The sequence below is a fragment of the Globicephala melas genome, chromosome 20 (genome assembly GCF_963455315.2).
Source record: "Globicephala melas chromosome 20, mGloMel1.2, whole genome shotgun sequence".
Classification (NCBI taxonomy): Eukaryota; Metazoa; Chordata; class Mammalia; order Artiodactyla; family Delphinidae; genus Globicephala; species Globicephala melas.
This window is the reverse complement of record NC_083333.1, coordinates 42733500-42754332: the sequence shown is the minus strand read 5'-3', so window position 1 is coordinate 42754332 and position 20833 is coordinate 42733500. Positions and strand designations below refer to the sequence as shown.

At 54.3% G+C, this 20833-nt stretch overlaps 1 protein-coding gene across 5 annotated transcripts in view; it reads left to right on the top strand.

Annotated features, from left to right (window-relative positions):
- The window catches only part of ARHGAP23 (Rho GTPase activating protein 23), an 80827-nt gene extending 61863 nt beyond the window's left edge, over nt 1–18964 (top strand). For all 5 annotated transcript variants that reach the window (XM_060290095.1, XM_060290093.1, XM_030839863.2 and 2 more), the window contains 7 exons: nt 392–465; nt 691–780; nt 1802–1927; nt 9085–9126; nt 9685–9781; nt 11858–11889; nt 16399–18964. In XM_060290095.1, the coding sequence (XP_060146078.1) occupies nt 392–465; nt 691–780; nt 1802–1927; nt 9085–9126; nt 9685–9781; nt 11858–11889; nt 16399–17427 (1490 nt within the window). In that variant the 3' untranslated portion in view covers nt 17428–18964. The remainder of the gene's footprint in view (nt 1–391; nt 466–690; nt 781–1801; nt 1928–9084; nt 9127–9684; nt 9782–11857; nt 11890–16398) is intronic.
- The last annotated feature ends 1869 nt before the right edge of the window (nt 18965–20833 follow it).

Sequence of the window (20833 nt, the reverse complement as noted above, 5' to 3'; positions counted from 1 at the left end):
GTTTCCCATGGACTTTTTCTGAAGGGAGTTGGGGGAACGTTGACACAGAGGGGGAAGGGTATTTGGAGGCTGAAAGACCCCTCCCTCTTTCTAGGTAACCTTCTCTTTTCTCTTCCAACCTTGTGGTGTCCTTGTCCTGGAGGCTGGGGCAGGGACCCCTTTTCCAGGATCAGTAGGCAGCTGAGATCTTATTTCTTCCCAAACAAACACACCTGGGCTATCCCAGGTCAGCTGTGCACCTGAGGGCAGCCGTGGTGGGTTTGGTCACATGAACACAAGGCCACAGAGTCCCCCCCAGACTGGAACAGCCTTGGTACAAAACACTGACCTCCCGGCAGGGCCTCCTCAGCCTGGAGGCCCACCTCTCAAAAGAGTTCTCACTGTGTTCTAGACAAATACAATGACTTCATCGAGGCCAATCGCATTGAAGATTCGAGGGAGCGGATGCAGACTCTGCGGAAGCTGGTGAGGAGAGGGGTGCTGCTGGGCAAAGGGCAGACTGCGCAGGGCGAGCACCTCAGCAAGCCCTTCTCCCCTCAGGGCGTCAGTTTCTCCATCTATGCGAGGGGGGGGCAGTTAGAGGGGGGATCCCAGACCCACTGAGATATGGCAGCGGAGCCCCTTTGGGGTGCGGTGGGGCGGTGGAGGTCATCACACCCTGGTCCCACGCCCCTTCTTTCTCCCACCCAGATCCGGGATCTGCCAGGACATTACTATGAAACACTCAAATTCCTCGTGGGCCATCTGAAGACCATAGCTGACCACTCGGAGAAAAACAAGGTGGGTGGAGGCCCTGATGTGAAGTGTGGGGGAGGGAAGCCTACCAGGGTCTCCTCAGCATATTCTTTTTTTTTTTTAATAAATTTATTTATTTATTTATTTTTGGCTGTGTTGGGTCTTTGTTGCTGAGCGCGGGCTTTCTCTAGTTGCATCTAGCGGGGGCTACTCTTTGTTGTGGCGCGCAGGCTTCTCCTTGCGGTGGCTTCTCTTGTAGCAGAGCACGGGCTCTAGGTGCGCAGGCTTCAGTAGTTGTGGCACATGGGCTCAGTAGTTGTGGCGCACGGGCTTAGTTGCTCCGCAGCGTGTGGGATCTTCCCAGACCAGGGCTCGAACCCGTGTCCCCTGCACTGGCAGGCGGATTCTTAACCACTGTGCCACCAGGGAAGTCCCTCCTCAGCATATTCTAAGCTCCTCCAGGTTAGATCATCTCAAGCCCCTCTGGCCACGCCCTCCTTCTTAAGGGTTGTTCTGTCCCCACCCCTTCCCTGCATACTGGCCCGTGCTTCTCCCTGGAGAGCCATCTCCTGAATTTCTGAGGGTCTTCCCTCTGAAGCAGAGAGCCTCAGAGCCCTGGGTCTGATGGAGATCTATCCTCTGATCTAGCTCAGATCCCTTGTGTTACCTTTTCCTAAGCAAACCCCTTATATCTTCTGATTCTGCGGTGGCGGGGTGGGGGAACTGAGAGGAGGTATAGGATTCCTCCCGGTCCTAAAACACCCTTGGAACTTCCCATGGGTCCTCACTCTGGCTTCTCCCACTGCGAGCAAGCACAGCGTGGGTGTGCAGGTGGGGAACTGCCCATGAGCGCCGGGACTGGCGTGAGTGGGGCTGAAAGCTGGCCTGTTCTCTACTTACCAGGCACCTCCATGCCCAGCAAGGAGGCATCTGGCCCCTAAGCCAGGGTCAGCTCAGGATGGGGTCGGGCTGGGGGCCTGAGGGCCCAGAGTGAGGGAGGCCTGGGGTGCTGGAAGTCAGAGCTCACAGGGGTGTTGATGCTCATCCGCTTCCCTCCCCTGCCCAGATGGAGCCCCGGAACCTGGCCCTAGTCTTCGGGCCAACGCTGGTGAGGACGTCCGAGGACAACATGGCGGATATGGTGACCCACATGCCTGACCGCTACAAGATTGTGGAGACGCTGATCCAGCACGTAAGCAGCTGCCCTGGCCCAAGTCCCCCTGGGCACCCGGCTCCCGCTTGCCCGGGTGGATGTGCTCGGGGAAGGATGAGGCAGCTGAATGAAATGCTGCTGAGATGGTGGGTGCCCTTCAGAGGCAGTAGGCTGCGTTTTAAGGCCAGACGGGAATGGGTCCTGAACCCCCGTCTTTCCGGGATATTGCATCCCCAGCAGGAGAATCAGGAGGCCCTGAGCTTCCAAGATGCATGTGAGGGTCGGAGGGAGGAGGAAGGTCAGGGAAAGGTGCTGCCAGGTTGGAGGGCAGAAGGGGTGAAAGAAGGGATGCCTTCAGAAGGTGGCCCCCAGGAGAGGTGTCCTGGCAGAAATGGGCAGACAGGTGCAGAGGTAGGGACAGAGCTCTCCCTGCAGGCCCACTTGAGACTTCAGGGAGAAAATGGTGATGCCCGGGATAGGGGGAGGCGGATGTCGCAGGGCGGATGATGGGCTGGGGCAGGATCCTGGCTGCATGTTCAGTGTGTCTTGGGCTGGTCACCTTCCTCTCACGGCTGCCTGGAGGCCCCATGAGCCTGGTGTTTCTAAGAATTCTTATTGTTATCCACCACGGGATGAGAACCCAGAGTGGCCAGCAGAGGGCGCAGGAGACCTTGGTTTTCCAGAGCCAAACCCAGGGCAGCACCACCCCCTTCTGGGGCCCTCAGGGATGTTTTTATGAATCATAGATTTTTCCATTTCCAGATCTTGGTGTGGCCTGTGGTCTAGTCCACAAAGAATGGAACCAGAACCCTCCTGCCAGGAGAAATAAGATTGGCAGCTGGTCAAGGGAAGGGAAACCTCAGCCTCCCCTACCTCATAAACACTTTAGGGAAGGGAAACCAGGTCATGTTACTCCCATTTTACAGATGAGGAAACTGGGGGACTCAGAGAGGCAAAGTGATTTGCTCAAGGTCACACAGCTAATAAGTAGCAGCCCCGGGATTTTAAGCCAGGACTGTTTGACCAAAGCCTGTGCTTTACTCCCCAACCAACTGGGAGGTCTGACTCCTGGGGGCTTTGGAGTGAGGGAGATTGGTCAGAGTTAGCTGAGTGAGGCCATGGGTGGACTTTGGTCATGCTGGCTGGCCTCGTCTGCTTGTTTCCTTCCTTCACCACGTGTCAGGGCCCTGAGCCATAAGAGGGTATGTCGAGGCCTGTTCGCACTCTAACATTGGGATCACCAGCCCGGAGGCCCACTCCAGAGCTGTCAGGGAGGCCAGGGCTGGTGAGCAATGTCAGGGATCCTGATGTGGCCTTGGTCTGGGGAAGCCTGTCTCTCTTGGAAAAGTTCAGCTCCCCAAACCAACAGGGAGCCGTCGGGGTCCCCATGAGTGTATGCTTTGCGGGGGCGGGGCAGTGGGGAGGAGAGGCTCCTAGTGAAGCTGGGAGTGAAGCCCCAGGAAGCCCAAGGCCTGTGGTCAGCTGGGATGTCAGGAACAGCAGTCTTCAGGGAGAAGGAAGGCCCAGAGTGTGTCCACTTACCCTCCCTTAGGGTCCCGGGGGAAGTGCCCAGCCAACGGCAGCTCCTCCTCTGGGCAGGGTTGGGGGATACGGAGCGCATCAGTCTCCTTCATACGTGTAATCCCAGCACCAAGCCTAGAGCCTGGCACATGGCGAACACTCAGTGTTTGTTGAATGAATGAATGAATGAATGAATGAATTGCTGTGGCGGTTATTGCCAGTCTGGGCTTTCCCACTGAGGGATTCCTTCCTGGGAACTAACTGAGCGTGCAACCCTCCATTCTCTGCCCCCTTGGCATTAGAACATAATCGGCCCTGGACTATTGTCGAGGGAATGAGCTACCCCCTCAATTCACATTGAGCTCACTGAGCCCGCCCACGTAAGAGGCTCTGCAGCCAGGGAGCGGTGTAGTCACGAGCTCAGGCAGGGTGGGACTTGTGACAGAGACTGCTCTGGCTCTGGCTCTGAACCCCTGGCCACTCAGTGGACGGTTGGAGTTCATGGGCGACATGACCTCCTGCTGGGAGTTTCAGCTGCAACCATCACCTGGCCTCCCTGCCTAGGACTCCTGGTTTCTGTGGAACGCTTGGACAGCAGAGCTGGAAGGGGCCTTAAGGCAGCAGAGCTGACCTTGCCTCGTACAGAGGGTGGATACTGAGGCCTAAAGAGGAGCAGTGACTCGCCCGGGGTCACACGGCAAGATAATGGCAGAATGGAGATGAGCAAACCCGGCTGTTCAGCTGCCCATGAGCAAGTCAGCAGCCAGCTCATACTCACGTTTACTGAGTCAGCTGGAGCCCAAACGAAGACCGTGCCAAGGCGTTTGTTCATTTGTTCAGTCGGCACACGTGCTGATTCCTACCATGTGTACCCTGGGATTTCTCAGCCTGGCACTAGTGACCTTTGGGGCCAGATCATTCTTCTTTGTTGGGGGCTGTCCTGTGGCTTATAGCACGTTTAGCAGCATCTCTTGGCCAGATACCAGGAGCATCCCTCCACTTGTGACAACTGAAAGTGTCTCAGGACATTGCCAAATGCCCCCTCGGGGGGCAGAGTCGCCCCAGTTGAGAAGCACCGGTGTAGAGGTTCAGGGCACTGCCTCTGGAGCCAGCCTGCCTGAGGTTGAACCCTGGCTCTGCTCCTTATATGCTGTGGGACCCTGGACAAGTACTTATTCTTTTTGTGCCTCCATTTCCTCACCTGTAAAGTGGAGATAATAATAGTACTTACCCCACAATGTTATTGAGGTTGCATGAGTCGTTATCTGTAAGGCACTTAAAATGGTGCCTGGTTAGGTAGTGTGATATAAGAGTTAGCTCTTGGAATTACTTGGTGGTCCAGTGGTTAGGACTCCACACTCTCACTGCCAGGGGCCCAGGTTCGATCCCTGGTTGGGGAACTAAGATCCCACAAGCTGCACGGCGTGCCACCACCCCCCCCCCCCGCCAAAAAAAAAAGTTAACTATCATCATCACCACCACCACCAACATCGTCATTCCATGCCAGATACACACGCAGGTGCTGGGAACACAGAGATGAATGGAACTCAGGCCCTGCTCTGAAGACATCACTTCTTCATGCTCTGGGCTATGTCCAGGGAAGCTCCGTGGAAAGACCCAACCCAGCCCTGGGCGTAGAGCTGGGACTATAGTCAGGGAGTTTTTGAAAGACACAAAGAATTTAGCCAGGCAGAGAAGGGAGAATGAATGTTCCAGGCAGAGGGAACAGCATGGGCAAAAGCAGGGTGGCATGAGCTAGCATGAATTCTTCCAGAGAACCATGGGCCACCCGGAAGCTTCCTGTAGACTTCCAGATTCCCAGAGCGCTTTTAGGTTCCCTCAAACCCGAGTTAGAGGCTGGCTTCTTAGGGCTCCCTCTGGTCAGCCTGTCTCCGGGGACTGCACCTTTTATTAATAACAGCTAACATTGGGCTTCCCTGGTGGCGCAGTGGTTGAGAGTCCGCCTGCCGATGCAGGGGACCCGGGTTCGTGCCCCGGTCCAGGAAGGCGCAGTGGTTGAGAGTCCGCCTGCCGATGCAGGGGACCCGGGTTTGTGCCCCGGTCCAGGAAGATCCCACATGCCGTGGAGCGGCTGGGCCTGTGAGCCATGGCCGCTGAGCCTGCGTGTCCGGAGCCTGTGCTCCGCAACGGGAGAGGCCACAGCAGCGAGAGGCCCGCATACCGCAAAAAAAAAAAAAGAGCTAACATTTATTATACATTAATGTGTTGTACTAAATGTTTTACATGTGGTATTTCTTTTTTGTTTTTTAAATTGAGATGTAATTGACATACATTATATTAGTTTCAGGTGTATAACATAATGATTCCGTATTTGTATAGCTTGTGAAATGATCAGCACAATAAGTCTAGTTAACATCCATCACCACACACAGTGACAAGTTCTTTTTTCTTGTGATGAGAACTTTCAAGATCTACTCTCTTTGAAACTTTCAAATATACAGTAGTGTTATTAGCTGTAGTCACCATGATGCATTACATCCCCAGGACTTGCTCATTTTATAACTGGGAGTTTGTACTCTTTGACTGCCTTCACTCATCTCAACCACCCTCCACCCCCTCACCTCTGGCAACCACCAGTCTGTTGTCTGCATCTATGAACTTGGATAATTTGGGGCTTTCTTATGCCACATATAAGTGAGATCGTACAGTGTTTGTCTCTCTCTGTCGTTTCACTTTAGCATAATGCCCTCAAGTTTCATCCATGTTGTTGCAAATGGCAAGATTTCCTTTTTTTTTTTGCGGTATGGGGGCCTCTCAGTGTTGTGGCCTCTCCCGTGCGGAGCACAGGCTCCGGATGCACAGGCTCAGCGACCATGGCTCACGGGCCCAGCCGCTCTGCGGCATGTGGGATCCTCCCGGACCGGGGCACGAATCCGCGTCCCCTGCATCGGCAGGCGGACTCTCAACCACTGCGCCACCAGGGAAGCCCGATTTCCTTTTTTAAATTGTTGAATAATATTCTACTGCATATGTGTGTGTGTGTGTGCGTGTGTGTATACACACACATACAGTATATGCACATTTTCTTTATCCATTCATCCATTGATGGACACGTAGGTTGCATCCCTGTCTTGGCTGTGGTGAATAATGCTGCAACGAACATGGGGACACATGTATGTTTTCAAGTTAGTGTTTTTGTTTCCTTCGGATAAATACCCAGAAGTGGATTCGCTGGGTCATATGGTAGTTCTATTTTTAATTTCTTGAGGAACCTCCATACTGTTCTCCATAGTGGCTGCACCAATTTACATTCCCACCAACAGTGTAGGAGGGTTCCCTTTTCTCCACATCCTTGCCAACACTTGTTATTTATTTCCTGTCTTTTAGATAACAGCCATACAGTATTTTATTTTAATCCTCACCACAGTTTTAGAAGTAGATACTCATACATTATGCCCATTTTAAAGATAAGTAAATAGAGAGGTAATTTACCCGATGTGGACTTAAGCCCGAAGCTGACTCCAGATCCTGCATTTCTCCCTCATCCTCTATCTCTCTTTTCTCTTCTGTCTCTTGTTTCTCTTCTGTCTTATTTGAGTTAATCATATGCCTGATCATGATGAATAATGATTGAGGTTCATGGCCCAAGGTCATAATCAACCTTGCAAGTCTCCTTGTTTCCCTGCCTCATTCCAAAGCCCACTCTGCCCACCCCCCAATAATTACCACTCTGATAGGTTAATGTGTGTATTTTCAATCCACCTTCTAGATGCTAATTTTAAGTATAAGGATATCCTTAAATATATATAACATTCTGTGTGTTTTAACTTTCAGTTAGTGAGCTTAGCTCATTTACTTTTTTGTAATTTCTGTACTGTCAGGACTTATTTATTTATTTAATTTTTGGCTGCATTGCATTTGTTGCCGCACACAGGTTTTCTCTAGTTGCGTCGAGCGGGGGCTACTCTTCGTTGTGGTGCATGGACTTCTCATTGCGGTGGCTTCTCTTGTTACGGAGCATGGGCTCTAGGCACACGGGCTTCAGTAGTTGTGGCGCATGGGCTCAGTAGTTGTGGCTCACGGGCTCTAGAGTGCAGGCTCAGTAGTTGTGGTGCACGGGCTTAGTTGCTCTGAGGCATGTGGGTTCTTTCCAGACCAGGGCTCGAACCCGTGTCCCCTGCATAGGCAGGCAGATTCTTAACCACTGCGCCCCCAGGGAAGTCCCTGTCAGGGCTTATTTCTGCCATCTTAAATGTCATTTTCTGTTTACTACATTTTCATTTTATTTCCTTTTTTTGGTCTTTTCTACCTTGCTTTGGATGGGCTCATTTTATTTTCCTGATATAAAACTTACATAATTTATAAAACCCATACTTACGTTGAATGATACAATTGCAAAAGCCTGTAGTTACGTTTAATTTTTACTATCAATTTCTAGAGCTTATCAGTATCCACATCTTCCTTCTACCACATCTAAAAGCCAAGTACCTTAGTGTACTTTCACCTGTCACTGGTTTCTCCCTCAGAATTTGAATTCCAGATTGTCATGGGTATACTTTGTCTGTGTTTGTACGTGTGTGTGTGCATCATTGCTTAGTTTGATAACAGTTGACTTTTCTACGCTATTATCCATCCTTACTTCTTAGAACTTCTTGTTCCGTCCTGGATTCATTTCTTTACTTGCTCATGTACTCGGTTAAGATAGTCTTTGAGTAGCAAACTTCCTGACGTCTTAGAATAGCTTTATTTCACACTCAAATTTAAATGAGAGCTTAGCAAGGTATAAAGTTCTAGGTTCAAAATCCCTGCACTTGTAGTTCAGAAACACATCAAAAATATTACTTCCTTGTCTTCTTGTGTCTGTTGCTGCTGAAAGTTCTAGTTAAAGCTGATACTTGTTCACGTGTGAGCAATCTGTTTTTGTTCCTCAGAAAACTTTTAGAGTTAGAGTTTTTTGGGGTTTTTTTGCGGTACGTGGGCCTCTCACTGCTGTGGCCTCTCCCGTTGTGGAGCACAGGCTCCAGACGCACAGGCCCAGCGGCCACGGCTCACAGGCCCAGCCGCTCTGCAGCATGTGGGATCTTCCCGGACCGGGGCACGAACCCGTGTCCCCTGCATCGGCAGGCGGACTCTCAACCACTGCGCCACCAGGGAAGCCCAACTTTTAGAGTTTTATCTTCAAGATTCTCAAATTTCACAAAATATATTTGAGTGGGATTATTACTTTATTTTCTATTCTGTTTGGCATTTAGGAGAAAACCTTGCCTGCCTGCCCCTCAGGGAACCTCCTAACACCTCCCTCTAGGCACTTGCCTTTTCCGGGGGGCTGGGGGGGTTCCACCCCTGTTGTCAGTGTGGAGCCTAGGCTGGTGTCGGGTACATGCAGCTACAGCCACCGCGGCTGGCCTTGTCCCCGCAGTGGACCTGGCTGGCACTAGATGGCGCTGCTGCCCCCTCGCTTCAGGTGACGTGCAGGGGACTGTGTTTAGTGAAAAACAGGCAAAGAGAAGCTCTCCCTGAGCCAGCCATCCATCTGTGCTCAGGCCTTCTCCCACTCCAGGCTGCATTTCCTTTCCACACTGGGGTCCAGACTTTTCCATCAGGTGTGTCTGAGTGGGTCCTCTGAACTGAGCAGGTTGGGAGCCCGTGTCTCCCTGTCTTCCCTCAGCTCCTTCCCACGCTGATTCCATCACTTCCTTTTGTCTCCTCTGCAGTCAGACTGGTTCTTCAGCGACAACGAGGACAAGGGAGAGAGAGTGAGTGGTGCAGAGGGCCCGTGGGGTGGGGTCTGGTCGATGGTGGGCCCTCGTCCCAGGTGGGAGGGGTGGGCAGCAAGACTGAAGCAGGGGAAGGTCCCTGCCCTTGGGACATCCCAGTCTGATGGAAGGAACATAAGCCCTCTCCTCCGGAGCCTCCAATCTGATGGGAGACAACAGTCCTCACCTTCATGAGCCCCAGTCTGAGGGGGAGATAGAGGCCTTGCCCTAAGGAAACTTAGTCCAGTAGCAAAGGCAGACCCTGTCCTCCAATCTTACGAGGAGGATAGAGGGCTTAGGAAGGTCCAGTCTGATGAGGGAGTCACAGCTCCGGCCTTTAGGGTCCAGCCAAGGTGTGGGGGGGAGGCACGAAACAGTCTAATGGGGGACACGCAGGACCTGCACTCGAGCGCCTGGCTGATGAAGGAGACGGTCCCTGCACGGGTGAGCCCCGGTCTGATGGAGGAGACCTGCACCCTGTCCTCAGGGTTCCCCGTTCCGTCGGGTCTGCAGTCAGACAACTGAGGCTGTGCTGGCTGACCCTCCTTCTGTTTGCAGACCCCTGTGGACGACAGGGAGCCTCAGTCAGTGCCAAACATCGAGTACCTCCTGCCTAACATTGGCAGGACAGTGCCCCCTGGTGAGCCAGGCTCAGGTGAGAGCAGGGGCCTGGGAAGGGGTGGAGAGGGGGTGGGATCTGCATTCCCGAGGGTCCCAGATGGCTGGCCAGGGGCCCAGCTTCCCTGCTCCTGCCCGCGCCGCTGGACTGGGCTGTGGTGGGGCCTTCTGCCTCTCTGGGGAGGCCCAGCCTGCCCGTGTGCTGCCTCCTCCGCGACTCAGCCGTGCCCACGCCGGGCTGGGTAGGGGCTTTGTTTTCACTGATTGCTTTCCTGAGCTTTTTATTTCTCATGGGCTGTGTCCTGGGCACGTTCCTCTTTTTAATTTTTCTTCCTTTTCTCCTTGCACCCCTCCACCCCTCCTCCCTCTTCTCCCTGTGCTCTCCCCCTATCCCCTGGATCCTGCCCCTTCTCTCCTCCTCCCCTTCCCTCCTCCAGCGGACCTGTTGGAGATTTAACGGGTACAGTGTGGCATCGCGGCCTCGGTCACTAACAGTGGCGGGTGATTATAAGAAGGCTGGGCAGGCACGAGGGGCAGGCAGGACGGTCCGGGGCCAGGAGGGCCTCACCCTGACATGCCAGTTACCCACAGTTGTTAACAACTTACCCCCACCCACGTCCCATCCAGAAGCCCCTTCTCAGGAGGAAGGAGGCACTTGTTGGAGCCACGTCTGGTCCCTCTTGCCAGGAAGTCTGGGCACTGCATGGCTGCCCTCCTGCAGTCCCCCACGCTCTGTGGCTTTCTCTCTGCCGAGTTCGGCCACTTCTGGTTATCTGGGTGGGGGACGCTTGCTGGTAGTGGGACCCAGCGTCTCCGGACACCAGGGATGCTACCCTGGAAGCCTCTGTATATCTATAGCTCCTGCCTCAGCCGCCTCCAAGGGCTGGCTCTTCCTGCTTCCGAAATCAGAGCCCCTGGCTACTCAGCCCCTAAGTCCTGCTTCCAGGCCTCTGGCCTTATCATAGCGGAGGAGTCCAGGGCCAAAGGAACGGCCAGTCCCTTCTTGGCTCAAGCCACTAACTCCTACCACCTGTGGGTGACCCGCCCTTAGTATTTTGACTGCTTCTGTCTCTGACAGAGGCATACCACAGCACCCCTAGTTGCAAGAGGCAGGCTGGGGAGGGGGTCAGAGGACATGGGGGGGTGGGGATGGCAGAGAGGACCCCCCCCCCGGTCTCTTCTAATCACCTGCTGCCACTCTCCTGCCCCGTGTGTGTCGCCGTGTGGTTGGCCCGTCTGCTCTTCTCACTGTGTGCAGGGGAGGGCTGGGGAGGAGGCATCTAACTTGCTTGCTGGAGAGTGTGGATTAACCGCACCTGCCCACTGCCCCCTGGGACCCCGGGAGATCCTGGGATCGGCCTGCTCCCTCCCCAGTCCTGGAGACAGCACTGCCAGGACTTGTTTCTGGTTCCTTCTCCACCCCGGTGATATTAGGGGAGTGGGACCCGCATCCCTTCGTAACTGATTATTAACAGCAGCCGTGCCCCACGAGGGCAGACTGACCTCAGGTCTGGAGGTGGAACCTCTCCAGGCTGCAATCACCAGCCCTCTCTACTTCCTGCCCCGCTCACTTCCTGTCTGCCCTGTCCTGCACCATTCACACGGTCCCTCTGCCCCCTCATGCCTGGGAGTGGGGCTGGGGGGAGGGTGGATCTAGGGCATCCACCTCTCTGTGCACCGTGTGGTCTCCATTTCTCCAGAGCATCTGTGATTTGATGTGTTTCATTGTTGTGGTTTCCGTGAACTGCATCTGATATTTGGCATTTTCTCTCCAGTGCTTCAGAGTAACAGGGATAGGAGGGGAGGGGAGAGGAACTAGGCCAAAGAAAAGTCCCCCTTGCTCTTAACCCTGAGCAAATGAGGGTCCAGTGGCTGGCAGCCTGATGTCACTTTCTGCCTCAAAAGGAAGTGGTTACTGACATCCTTCTCTGCTCCATCCTTATCCCATAGGAAGTGACATCAGAGGCCCATCACACTCCCAGGATCTGGGGAGAGCTCAGGTTTCCAAACTCCCTGGTTTCTGAAGCCTTTGAGGAGAGGGAATTGTGTTTACAAGACTCAGTCTTCTGTTGCTCAATCCAACTTTCATTCTTCTTTCCTTTCTCAACAACAGATTCTACCACCTGTAGTTCAGCCAAGTCCAAGGTAAGTGCCGCGGCAATTCTGAAAGTTATATCCCTGTACAAGCCAGCCCACTTTGCTTTTTGGTCAAGGGAGTTGGGAGAATTGTGACTGGAGCCTTGAAGAAGATTGATAGTCACTGGGAAGGAAGGTGGGAAATACCGAGTGTCCAAGGTAAGCTGAGAAGTCGCTCACCTTGGCAGTGCTTGGGGAGGTAACTGCTGTAGTAGAGGATCCGGCTTGGGAGTTAGGTGGCCTGGAGGCAGTGTTGCTCAGCAGTTAGAAGCACAGACAGTCCTGGGCCTGAGCCCTGGCTCCACTACTTAGTAGCTTTGGGACACTGGGCAAGTTACTTAACCTCTTTCTGATCCTCAGCTTGCTCACACTATTTATGGGGATAAGAGTTATCCTCAAATGTGGGGTCAACAACAAATATGTCTGATATAATAATTATTTTTTAAGGTCTTTGCAGAGCCCAAAGCCGACAGAAGGAAGGAAATAATAAAGATAAGAACAGAAATCAATGAAACTGAAAACAATGAAACCCAAGCCGGTTCTTTGAACCAGGTCTCACAGGCAGTGAGTTGCCTGCTCCAGAGCCTGCCCTGTGAGACAGAACCAGTAAGGCCAGGATGCCTGCCCCAGGCAGCCCAAAGGCCAGGAGTGTGTCTTAATCAGCTCAGGCTGCCATAACAAAATACTATAGACTGGGTGGCTTAAAACAACAGAAATTTATTTTCTCACAGTTCTGGAGGCTAGAAGTCCAAGATCAAGATGTTAGCATGGTCAGTTTCTGGTGGAAGCACTCTTCCTGTCTTGTAGACGGCTGCCTTTTCACTGTGTCTTCATATGGCAAGCAGAAATCGAGCATGCATGCGAGAGAAACAGCAAGCTCTCTGGTGTCTCTTCTTGTAAGGGCACTAATTCCACCATAAGGGCCCCACCCTCATGACCTCATCTAAACCTAATTACCTCCCAAAGACCCCAAATACTATCACATTGGGGGTTAGGGCTTCATCATATGAATTTGATGGGGGAACAGTTCTGTCCGTAGTAGTGGAGTCAACTGAATGTTGGCTGGTCAAACTGGGCTCATTTCTCTCTGGATCTCTAAGCACTGGCTGAGTCCCAGTGAGATCAGTGTGCCTGACACCAAGCAGGTGCTCATTATGTGTCAGATGAAAGCACTGGACAGAAAGAAGGCTGCTCTAGTCTGGTGCAGAGGACACCTGTAACCTCTCCATAGAGCCTCTGCCTGCACACCTCTGGTGATGGGGAGCTCACTCCATCACAAGACTGCTGTGGCGGGGAGCAAGTTCATTATAGTGACCTGAATCTAGCTCCTGATCACCTCCACCCCTTGCTCGTGCTAGACCCCTGGTTTCCTGTAGCCTCTCCTGGACTGACCCCTCAACCTTTATGTGAACCTGCTGACCTCTGCATTCCCTGAAAGTGACCATTCTGACCTCATTGCTTCTGTAACTAGCCAGGATGGGAGGGTAATTTGATCAGATGATCCCAGCGGCCTCTCAGGTCTCTCAGAGAGCAGAGGCAGAAAGCGGTGCTGGCCACCATGTGCCTCACGCTGGTCATAGCAGTGCTGCAGGTGGTGCCTTCTGGAGTCGTGCCGTGTGGGCAGACACAGCCCAGGAGCTGCACGCCTGTGAATCCTGAATCGCTGACAGGCTCCGGCTTTCTCAAAACTAACTGATGTGAGAGAGTGCCGTGGCCACGGGAGGCAGCTCTATGTCTCCATCCACTACAAACACACCGCGTTTTCTTGCGCTTTCCTTTATCGTGCTTCACAGATACCGCATTTTTTTTTAAACAAATTGAAGGTTTGTGGCCACCCTATGTTGAGCAAGTCTCTTGGAACCATTTTTCCAACAGTATTTGCTCACTTCATGTCTGTGTCACGTTTTTGATAATTCTTGCGATATTTCAACCTTTTCATGACAATTATATTCGTTACGGTGATCTGTGATCAGTGAACTTTGATGTTACTATTGCAAAAAATTACGACTCCCTGAAGGCTCAGATAATGGTATTCTGTAGCAATAAAGTATTTTTTTTATAAATTTATTTTATTTTATTTTTGGCTGCGTTGGATCTTCGATGCCGCGTGCTGGCTTTTCTCTAGTTGCAGCGAGCAGGGGCTACTCTTCATTGCTGTGCGCGGGCTTCTCATTGCGGTGGCTTCTCTTGTTGTGGAGCACGGGCTCTAGGCACGTGGGCTTCAGTAGTTGTGGCTCGCAGGCTCAGTAGTTGTGGCACACAGGCATAGTCGCTCCGTGGCATGGGGGAATCCTCCTGGACCAGGGCTTGAACCCGTGTCCCCTGCCTTGGCAGGCGGACTCCCAACCACTGTACCACCAGGGAAGCCCAGCAATAAGGTATTTTTAAATTAAAGGCTGTACTTTTTTTTAGCCATAATGCTAGCACACGCTGAACAGACTACAGTGTACGCATAACTTTTATATGCTCCGGGAAACAAAAAAATTCATGTGACTCGCTTTACTGCAGTATTTGCCGTATTCCTGTAGTCTGGAACTGAGCCTGCAGTATCTCCGAGGTGTGCCTGTTATGCTGCAGCTGAATCAGGAGGTGACCCATGAGAAGGGATGCAAGGGCAGGTCATTTCAGCCCAGCTGGGGGCCAGTCCCAGCATCCGTTTCTACAGGGATTTTTATGTTCAGGGGACCCCATTCACCCCATTCACTTAACATTTCTCAAGTGCCTGTTACGTGACAGGCACTGTACTAGGAGTCATGGATGCAAACACAAATAAGCCACTGACCTTGCCCTCAGAGAACTCAGCGTTTGATAATAGATGATATGGAAACAAAGCTATTCTGACATGAGAAGAGCTGGTGTATGTGTAGTTTCAAAGGTCTATGAGAAGAGAAGAAGAGATTTCCCAGATCAGCCAAAGGGAGAGCTGGGTGGGAGGTTGCTGTATAGAGAATGCCGTGTTTGAGCTGGGCCTCGTAGAGGGAGTAAGAGCTCATCCCATAAATAGGGTGGGGGGGTGGGGTGGGACTAAGGGCTGCCAGTGCTAGTCCTATCGAGGGAGGGGTCGGAGGGCAGCATCGCCAGAGTGAAGGCTGTGTTGGGGCAGGGGGGGCACTAGGTAGGTTGTGAAGGGCCCTGTGTCTGTGCTTTATCCTGGTGGGGGTGGGGTCCTGCAGAGTCTGGAGGCGATTAGATTCCTGCCTTGCCTTAGAAGGACTAAGGGCTCCTGAGGAGGAAGGGCTGAAGTGAGGCTAGGGTGGAGGCAGGGAGTTCTATTAGGAGAGGGCAGAAGGGCCCAGAAAATGCAGAGTGAGGGTCTGAACAGAGGATGATGAGGAGGGAAGAGGGAGGAGGCAGAGAAATCACCCTGAGCTGGGGACATGAATGGAGGTAGTTTGGGGTAGGGACCATAATGTGGTTCCAGATAGGTGAGTTTCAGGTGCTGGCAGACACCTTGGTAGCGACAGATTCAGTTGGAAGAAGAGTTCTGGAGCTCAAGAGACAGAGTTTGGTGTTGGCCAAGGGAGACCTCGGGAGCAGGATGTCCCCAGGGAGAGAGGACAGAGGCTGAGAACAGAGCCCTGGGAACACGGCTTCTTAAGAGTAAGAGGAGGAAGAAGAGCCTCCCAAGAGAGGAGAGGCCAGAAAGGGAGGATTAAAAACCAGGTCGGAGGAGGCAGTGATGGGCAGCTTGGGCTCTGCTGGGGGATCCTGGAAGGCCAGGACCAAAAAACACCCACGGGGCTCAGCAATGAGAGCAGTGGCTGAAAGTTGCCCACCGTGGGGCTGTAAATCACAGTTTGGGAGCGGCTTCAATCCAAACCAGCGGATTGTGCGGGATTTTTAAGCCACTTTTGGCAACAGAGCTGGTGGTTGGATTGATCTGGGGTTGGGGATTGTCAGGGTGGGGCGCTGATGGGACGGTGGAAATGGCATGGGGTGCGGTGGGAAAGGAAATGAGCTTGGGCGGGTTGCCCTGGAGAGGCCTGTACCTACTGAGTAGGTGGAAAGTCAGGTTTCCCAGGTGAGTGAGTGGCAGGCGAGGGAGGGAGGGAGGAGCTGTGGTCCGAGAAAGGTCCCTGCAGGCTCTGGTATTATAACCCAGAATAGTATATGTGAAATGGGTTCAAACTGTCGAGTGTCATTCGCTGTTGCGAGTCTATTATTAGGAGAGCTGTGTCTAAAAGGATTTATGCAGCACTGGATGTAGAGAATGGATTGAAAGTTGGGGCGAGGTGAGAAACCAGCCCCCAGCTCGCAGGAAAGAGCTGAGAGCCTGGATTAAGACCGGAGGAGGTGCCGAGGAGGCTTCAGGATTGAGGGGGGCGAAGAGGGGTAGTCTCTAGAGTGCATAGTGACACTCCAGTTGGGACAGCCGTCCAGGAGGAACAGCGGACGTGAGAGTGCTGGGCTTGGACCTGTTGAGATTGGGTGCTGTGGTGTTGGGGTGTAGGGGTGGGACGTTGGAGGGCGCTGAGGCTCTCCGGGCGCCCCCAGCACACTGACCTGTCTCCCGCACAGGGCTCGTGGGCCCCCAAGAAGGAGCCGTACTCCCGGGAGATGCTGGCGATCTCCTTCATCTCGGCGGTCAACCGCAAGAGGAAGAAGCGGCGGGAGGCGCGGGGGCTGGGCAGCAGCACAGACGACGACTCGGAGCAGGAGGCGCACAAGCCCGAGGCGAGGGCGGGGGCTCCTGCGCCGGGGGCCCAGGACCGGCCGGAGGGGCAGCGGCCGGGCGCCGCCGCCCCCGAGGCCCCCGGGCGCCTCAGCCCCCCGGCGGCGCTGGAGGAGCGGCCGGCCGCGGACACGCGCTCCATCGTCTCGGGCTACTCCACCCTGTCCACCATGGACCGCAGCGTGTGCTCGGGCGCCGGGGGCCGGCGAGCGGGCGCGGGGGACGAGGCGGACGACGAGCGCAGCGAGCTTAGCCACGTGGAGACGGACACGGAGGGCGGCGCGGGGCCCGGGGGGCTCCCGGAGCGCCAGCCCTCGTTCAGCTCGCACCACCTGATGCCCGGCGACACCCTGGCGCGGCGCCGCCTGGCCCGGAGCCGAGCGGACGGCGAGGGCGCGGGCGCGGCCGTCGGGCTGCCGGGCTCCGCCTCGTCCAGCAGCCAGGAGTCGCTGCGTCCCCCGGCGGCCCTGGCGGCGGCGGCGCTGGGCTCGCGGCCCTCGCGCCTCGAGGCGCTGCGGCTGCGCCTCCGCGGCACCGCGGACGATATGCTGCCGGTGCGGCTGAGGCGGCCGCTGTCTCCCGAGACGCGGCGGCGCCGGAGCAGCTGGCGCCGCCACACGGTGGTGGTGCAGAGCCCGCTGACCGACCTCAACTTCAACGAGTGGAAGGAGCTGGGCGGAGGGGGCCCCCCGGAGCCCGTGGGCCCGCGGGCGCACAGTGACAACAAGGACTCGGGCCTCAGCAGCCTGGAGTCCACCAAGGCGCGGGCCCCGTCGACCGCCGCCTCGTTGCCGCCCGCGCCCGGGGAGCCGGGGGCCCTGCAGAGCCAGCCCCCGCGCCGCTCGGCCGCCTCCCGCCTCCATCAGTGTCTGTGACCGCCCCTCCCTCCACCCCCGCGCCGAGCGCCCCTTTGACCCACCCGGAGCCCCTTGGTTTCCCAGGAAGCGCCTCTGCTTGCACCTCCGCCCCGCCTTGTTGCCCCCGGGAGCATCCGGGTGCAAGTGGGAGGCGCTGAGGCCGTGTCTCTGGTTTGTGCGCTGGAATTGCTAGGGGGCGGGCAGAGAAGACGGGACTGGACGCAGAGCGGGAGTGGGAGGGAGGGGGCCTCCGGGGCTGAGGAGACGGAGAGGGGCTAGGCTGCTGAGGCCCTGGGCAGGGCTCCTGGGGCGGTTCTCTGTCCCTTGGGTAAGTGACAGAGTGTGCCCTTCTGGGCCTTTGTGTCGCACTTAGGGGCCCTTGTCGGCCATGGGGTGTGGATAGGGACCCCCCAAGCCTCAGACTAAAGAAAAGACAGTGGGTGATGCTGGCTCTTCACTCCTTTCCTCTGCCCACCTCCCCGCAATTAGCTCCTAGCTGCCAGCTAAGGGAGGGCGGTTGTGTATGTATGTCTGGGGAGAGGAGGTGCAGGATGGTGGTGTCCATGGGGGGAGGGGCGTGGTGTGTGCGAGTGTGTGTAGTCACTGTCCCAAAGTGTTCCCAGTAGCAACTTCTGCCACTCCTGCCCCCTTCAAACCCAGCTCCCACCGGGGCTCCCTGCCTTCGGTGCACACAGGGATCCTGCCCCCCTGCTGCTTGTCAGCGCCAGAGAAGGGGGTTGGGACTTCTCAACCTTCTCAAGAGGCAGGACTGAGACTCACCAGGGTTATTCCCCCCCCACCACCTTTTTCCAATCTCTAAATCACACTCCCCAAGTGGTTTGACCACGGGAATCTGCCTGTTCCCCAGACGGTTTGGGGAGGGTCCACGGTCACCCCTGCTAGACCTCTTGCCCCTCTATTTGTTCTTCCAGCTGTGCCTGCTCCTTCCATAGCTGAGGCACACAGGCCCGAACCTTCTTCCCTTTAGGAGGGGGCGTAGAAAACATCCCTGGTGTCTCTCTCTCTCTCTCTCTCCCCCCACTCAACATGCACGCACGTGCGCGCGCATGCGGACACACTGATTGATGAGCTCTCAGCCGGGCTGCTCCTTTTGGAAGGGTGGGTGGGACCCAGCCCCCTCTTCTCCCCACAAGTTGTAAATAGACCTCAGATCACAGGCCTCCCCACACACGCCCTCACTCATTCCAGGGAAGCCCAGGTGGGGTTGTGAACCCACTGCCACGTCTATCAGTCCTCTTGTTTTATGCAAAGATTTGCTGTAAAGTAGATTTCTCGCTCCTCCCTCCCTCATCCTTTATTGTAAATATTGTCTCTAAATGTGTAACATATTATAAAGAATTTATAAGGATTTTTAAAGATGTTTTGCTCATTTAAAAAAGTGCTGTAACAGTGTTGGATAAGCCTCTGCTCCACGTCCGCATGTCTCCTTTCACTGTGTCCTCGACACACCTCTCTAGGCGACAACTAAGATTTCCTGCTTCTGAAAAGTCCTGTCTGAAAAGTATAGTCTATATCTTGGAAATAAATGGCCTTCCTCGAGGCATGAGTCAGCTGTCTCACTTGTTTGGGAGGGAGGAGAGGGCAAGAACGGGGCTAGGATGGGGGAAGAGTGAGGCACCTGTGGCCCACGGAAGGAGGGCAGTGGGGCTGGACCCGGTGGTGGCAGAATGGAGACAAACCTTTGCTTCCTGGTGGCTTATAGGTGTCCTGGGAGACTGGCCTGAGCAATGACTTGGGCACAGAAGCAAGATGGAAGGGCACTGACCCTCATTGCTGCAGGAGATTTTCATGCACCTGTTCTGTCTTTTCCTGTAGAGACCAGGAAGGTGCACAGGCACCTTCCTTCTCAGGTCTGTCTGGAACTTCAGAATGGCCCAGAGGTGCTGCCGAGCAGAGAGGAGGCTCGGGCAAGGCCCAGGCCACTGATGGGGTTCATCCCGGCCAGCCGTCCTCATAGGCACTCCAGATCCAGGCGATATCCCAAGAGGACAGTATGGTTTTTGCCCTTCGTCTTATTCACATGTGTAGGCCTTACAACCTGGGATGGGCTTCCTTCCATGTCATGTCTCTATAGTTGCCCCTGCCAGCTTCCAGGCTGCCTGTGATGAGCCTAGTAGCCACCAGTAGGAAAAACAGATGACAGTTGTCAGAGAACCTAGGGAAGAGCCCTGGAACTGGGAAGAGCTTAGTGGCTCACTGAATCCCCTTCCTTCCTCCACCTCTGCCCCATAGCTTGTTTTTGTTTGGCAAATGAGCTAGAGCCAGTGTTATTGTGGGCCCACACCAGCCCCAAGGGCTTTCTATGTCCTAAGCTAATCCTCCAACACTCTTTGGGGCTCTGGCCACAACGCTGTTATCTCCATTTTATATATGAGGAAACTAAGGCACGGAGAGGTGACGTACTTGTCCAAGGTCACACAGCTAGTGAAGTGGTGAAGCCAGGCTAAATCTAAGCCCTGAGAAAAGACATAAAGACAGGGTTACTGCCAACTGGGCCACCTTCAAGCTGTAGTAGGTTTTGGATGAGAATGGATCAAAACCTTGTGTTCTTCAAAAACAAAGAGAAATGAAGACATCTCCAGTAAAGAAAAACAGAATATGTCATTAGCAGACGTGCCGTATAAGAAATACTGAAGGGAGTCCTGCAAGCTGAAGTGAAATACATTAGATCTGGGGTCCCCAGTCCCCGGTACAGGTCCGTGGCCTGTTAGGAACCAGGCCGCACAGCAGGAGGTGAGCGGCAGGCAAGCAAGTGAAGTTTCACCTGCTGCTCAGCATCGCTCACGTGACCACCCGAACCATTGCTCGCGTTAACTGCCTGAACCCTCAACCATTCCCCGCCCCCACCCCCCAACCCCGCCCCAGTCCGTGGAAAAATTGTCTTCCATGAAACCGGTCCCTGGTGCCGAAAATGTTGCGGACCACTGCGCTAGATGGTAACTTGACTCCACACAAAGAATAACACCAGTAAGGGAAACACATAGGCATTATAAAAGTATAAACATTTTTGTTTGTAAATCTTTTTTTGTCTTTAACTCTTTGTCTTTAAAAGGCAATTGCATAAAATGATAATTATAAGACTGTGTTGACAGGCTTATAATGTATAAAGATCAATTTTTTTTTTTTTTTGGCTCCGGACACGCAGGCTCAGCGGCCATGGCTCACGGGCCCAGCCGCTCGGCGGCATGTGAATCTTCCCGGACCAGGGCATGAACCCGTATCCCCTGCATCGGCAGGCGGACTCTCAACCACTTGCGCCACCAGGGAATCCCCTTGAGAGTAAATATTAAAAGTTCGCATCACGGGACTTCCCGGGTGGCGCAGTGGATAAGAATCAGCCTGCCAATGCAGAGCACACGGGTTCGATCCGTGGTCTGGAAAGATCCCACAAGCTGTGGAGCAA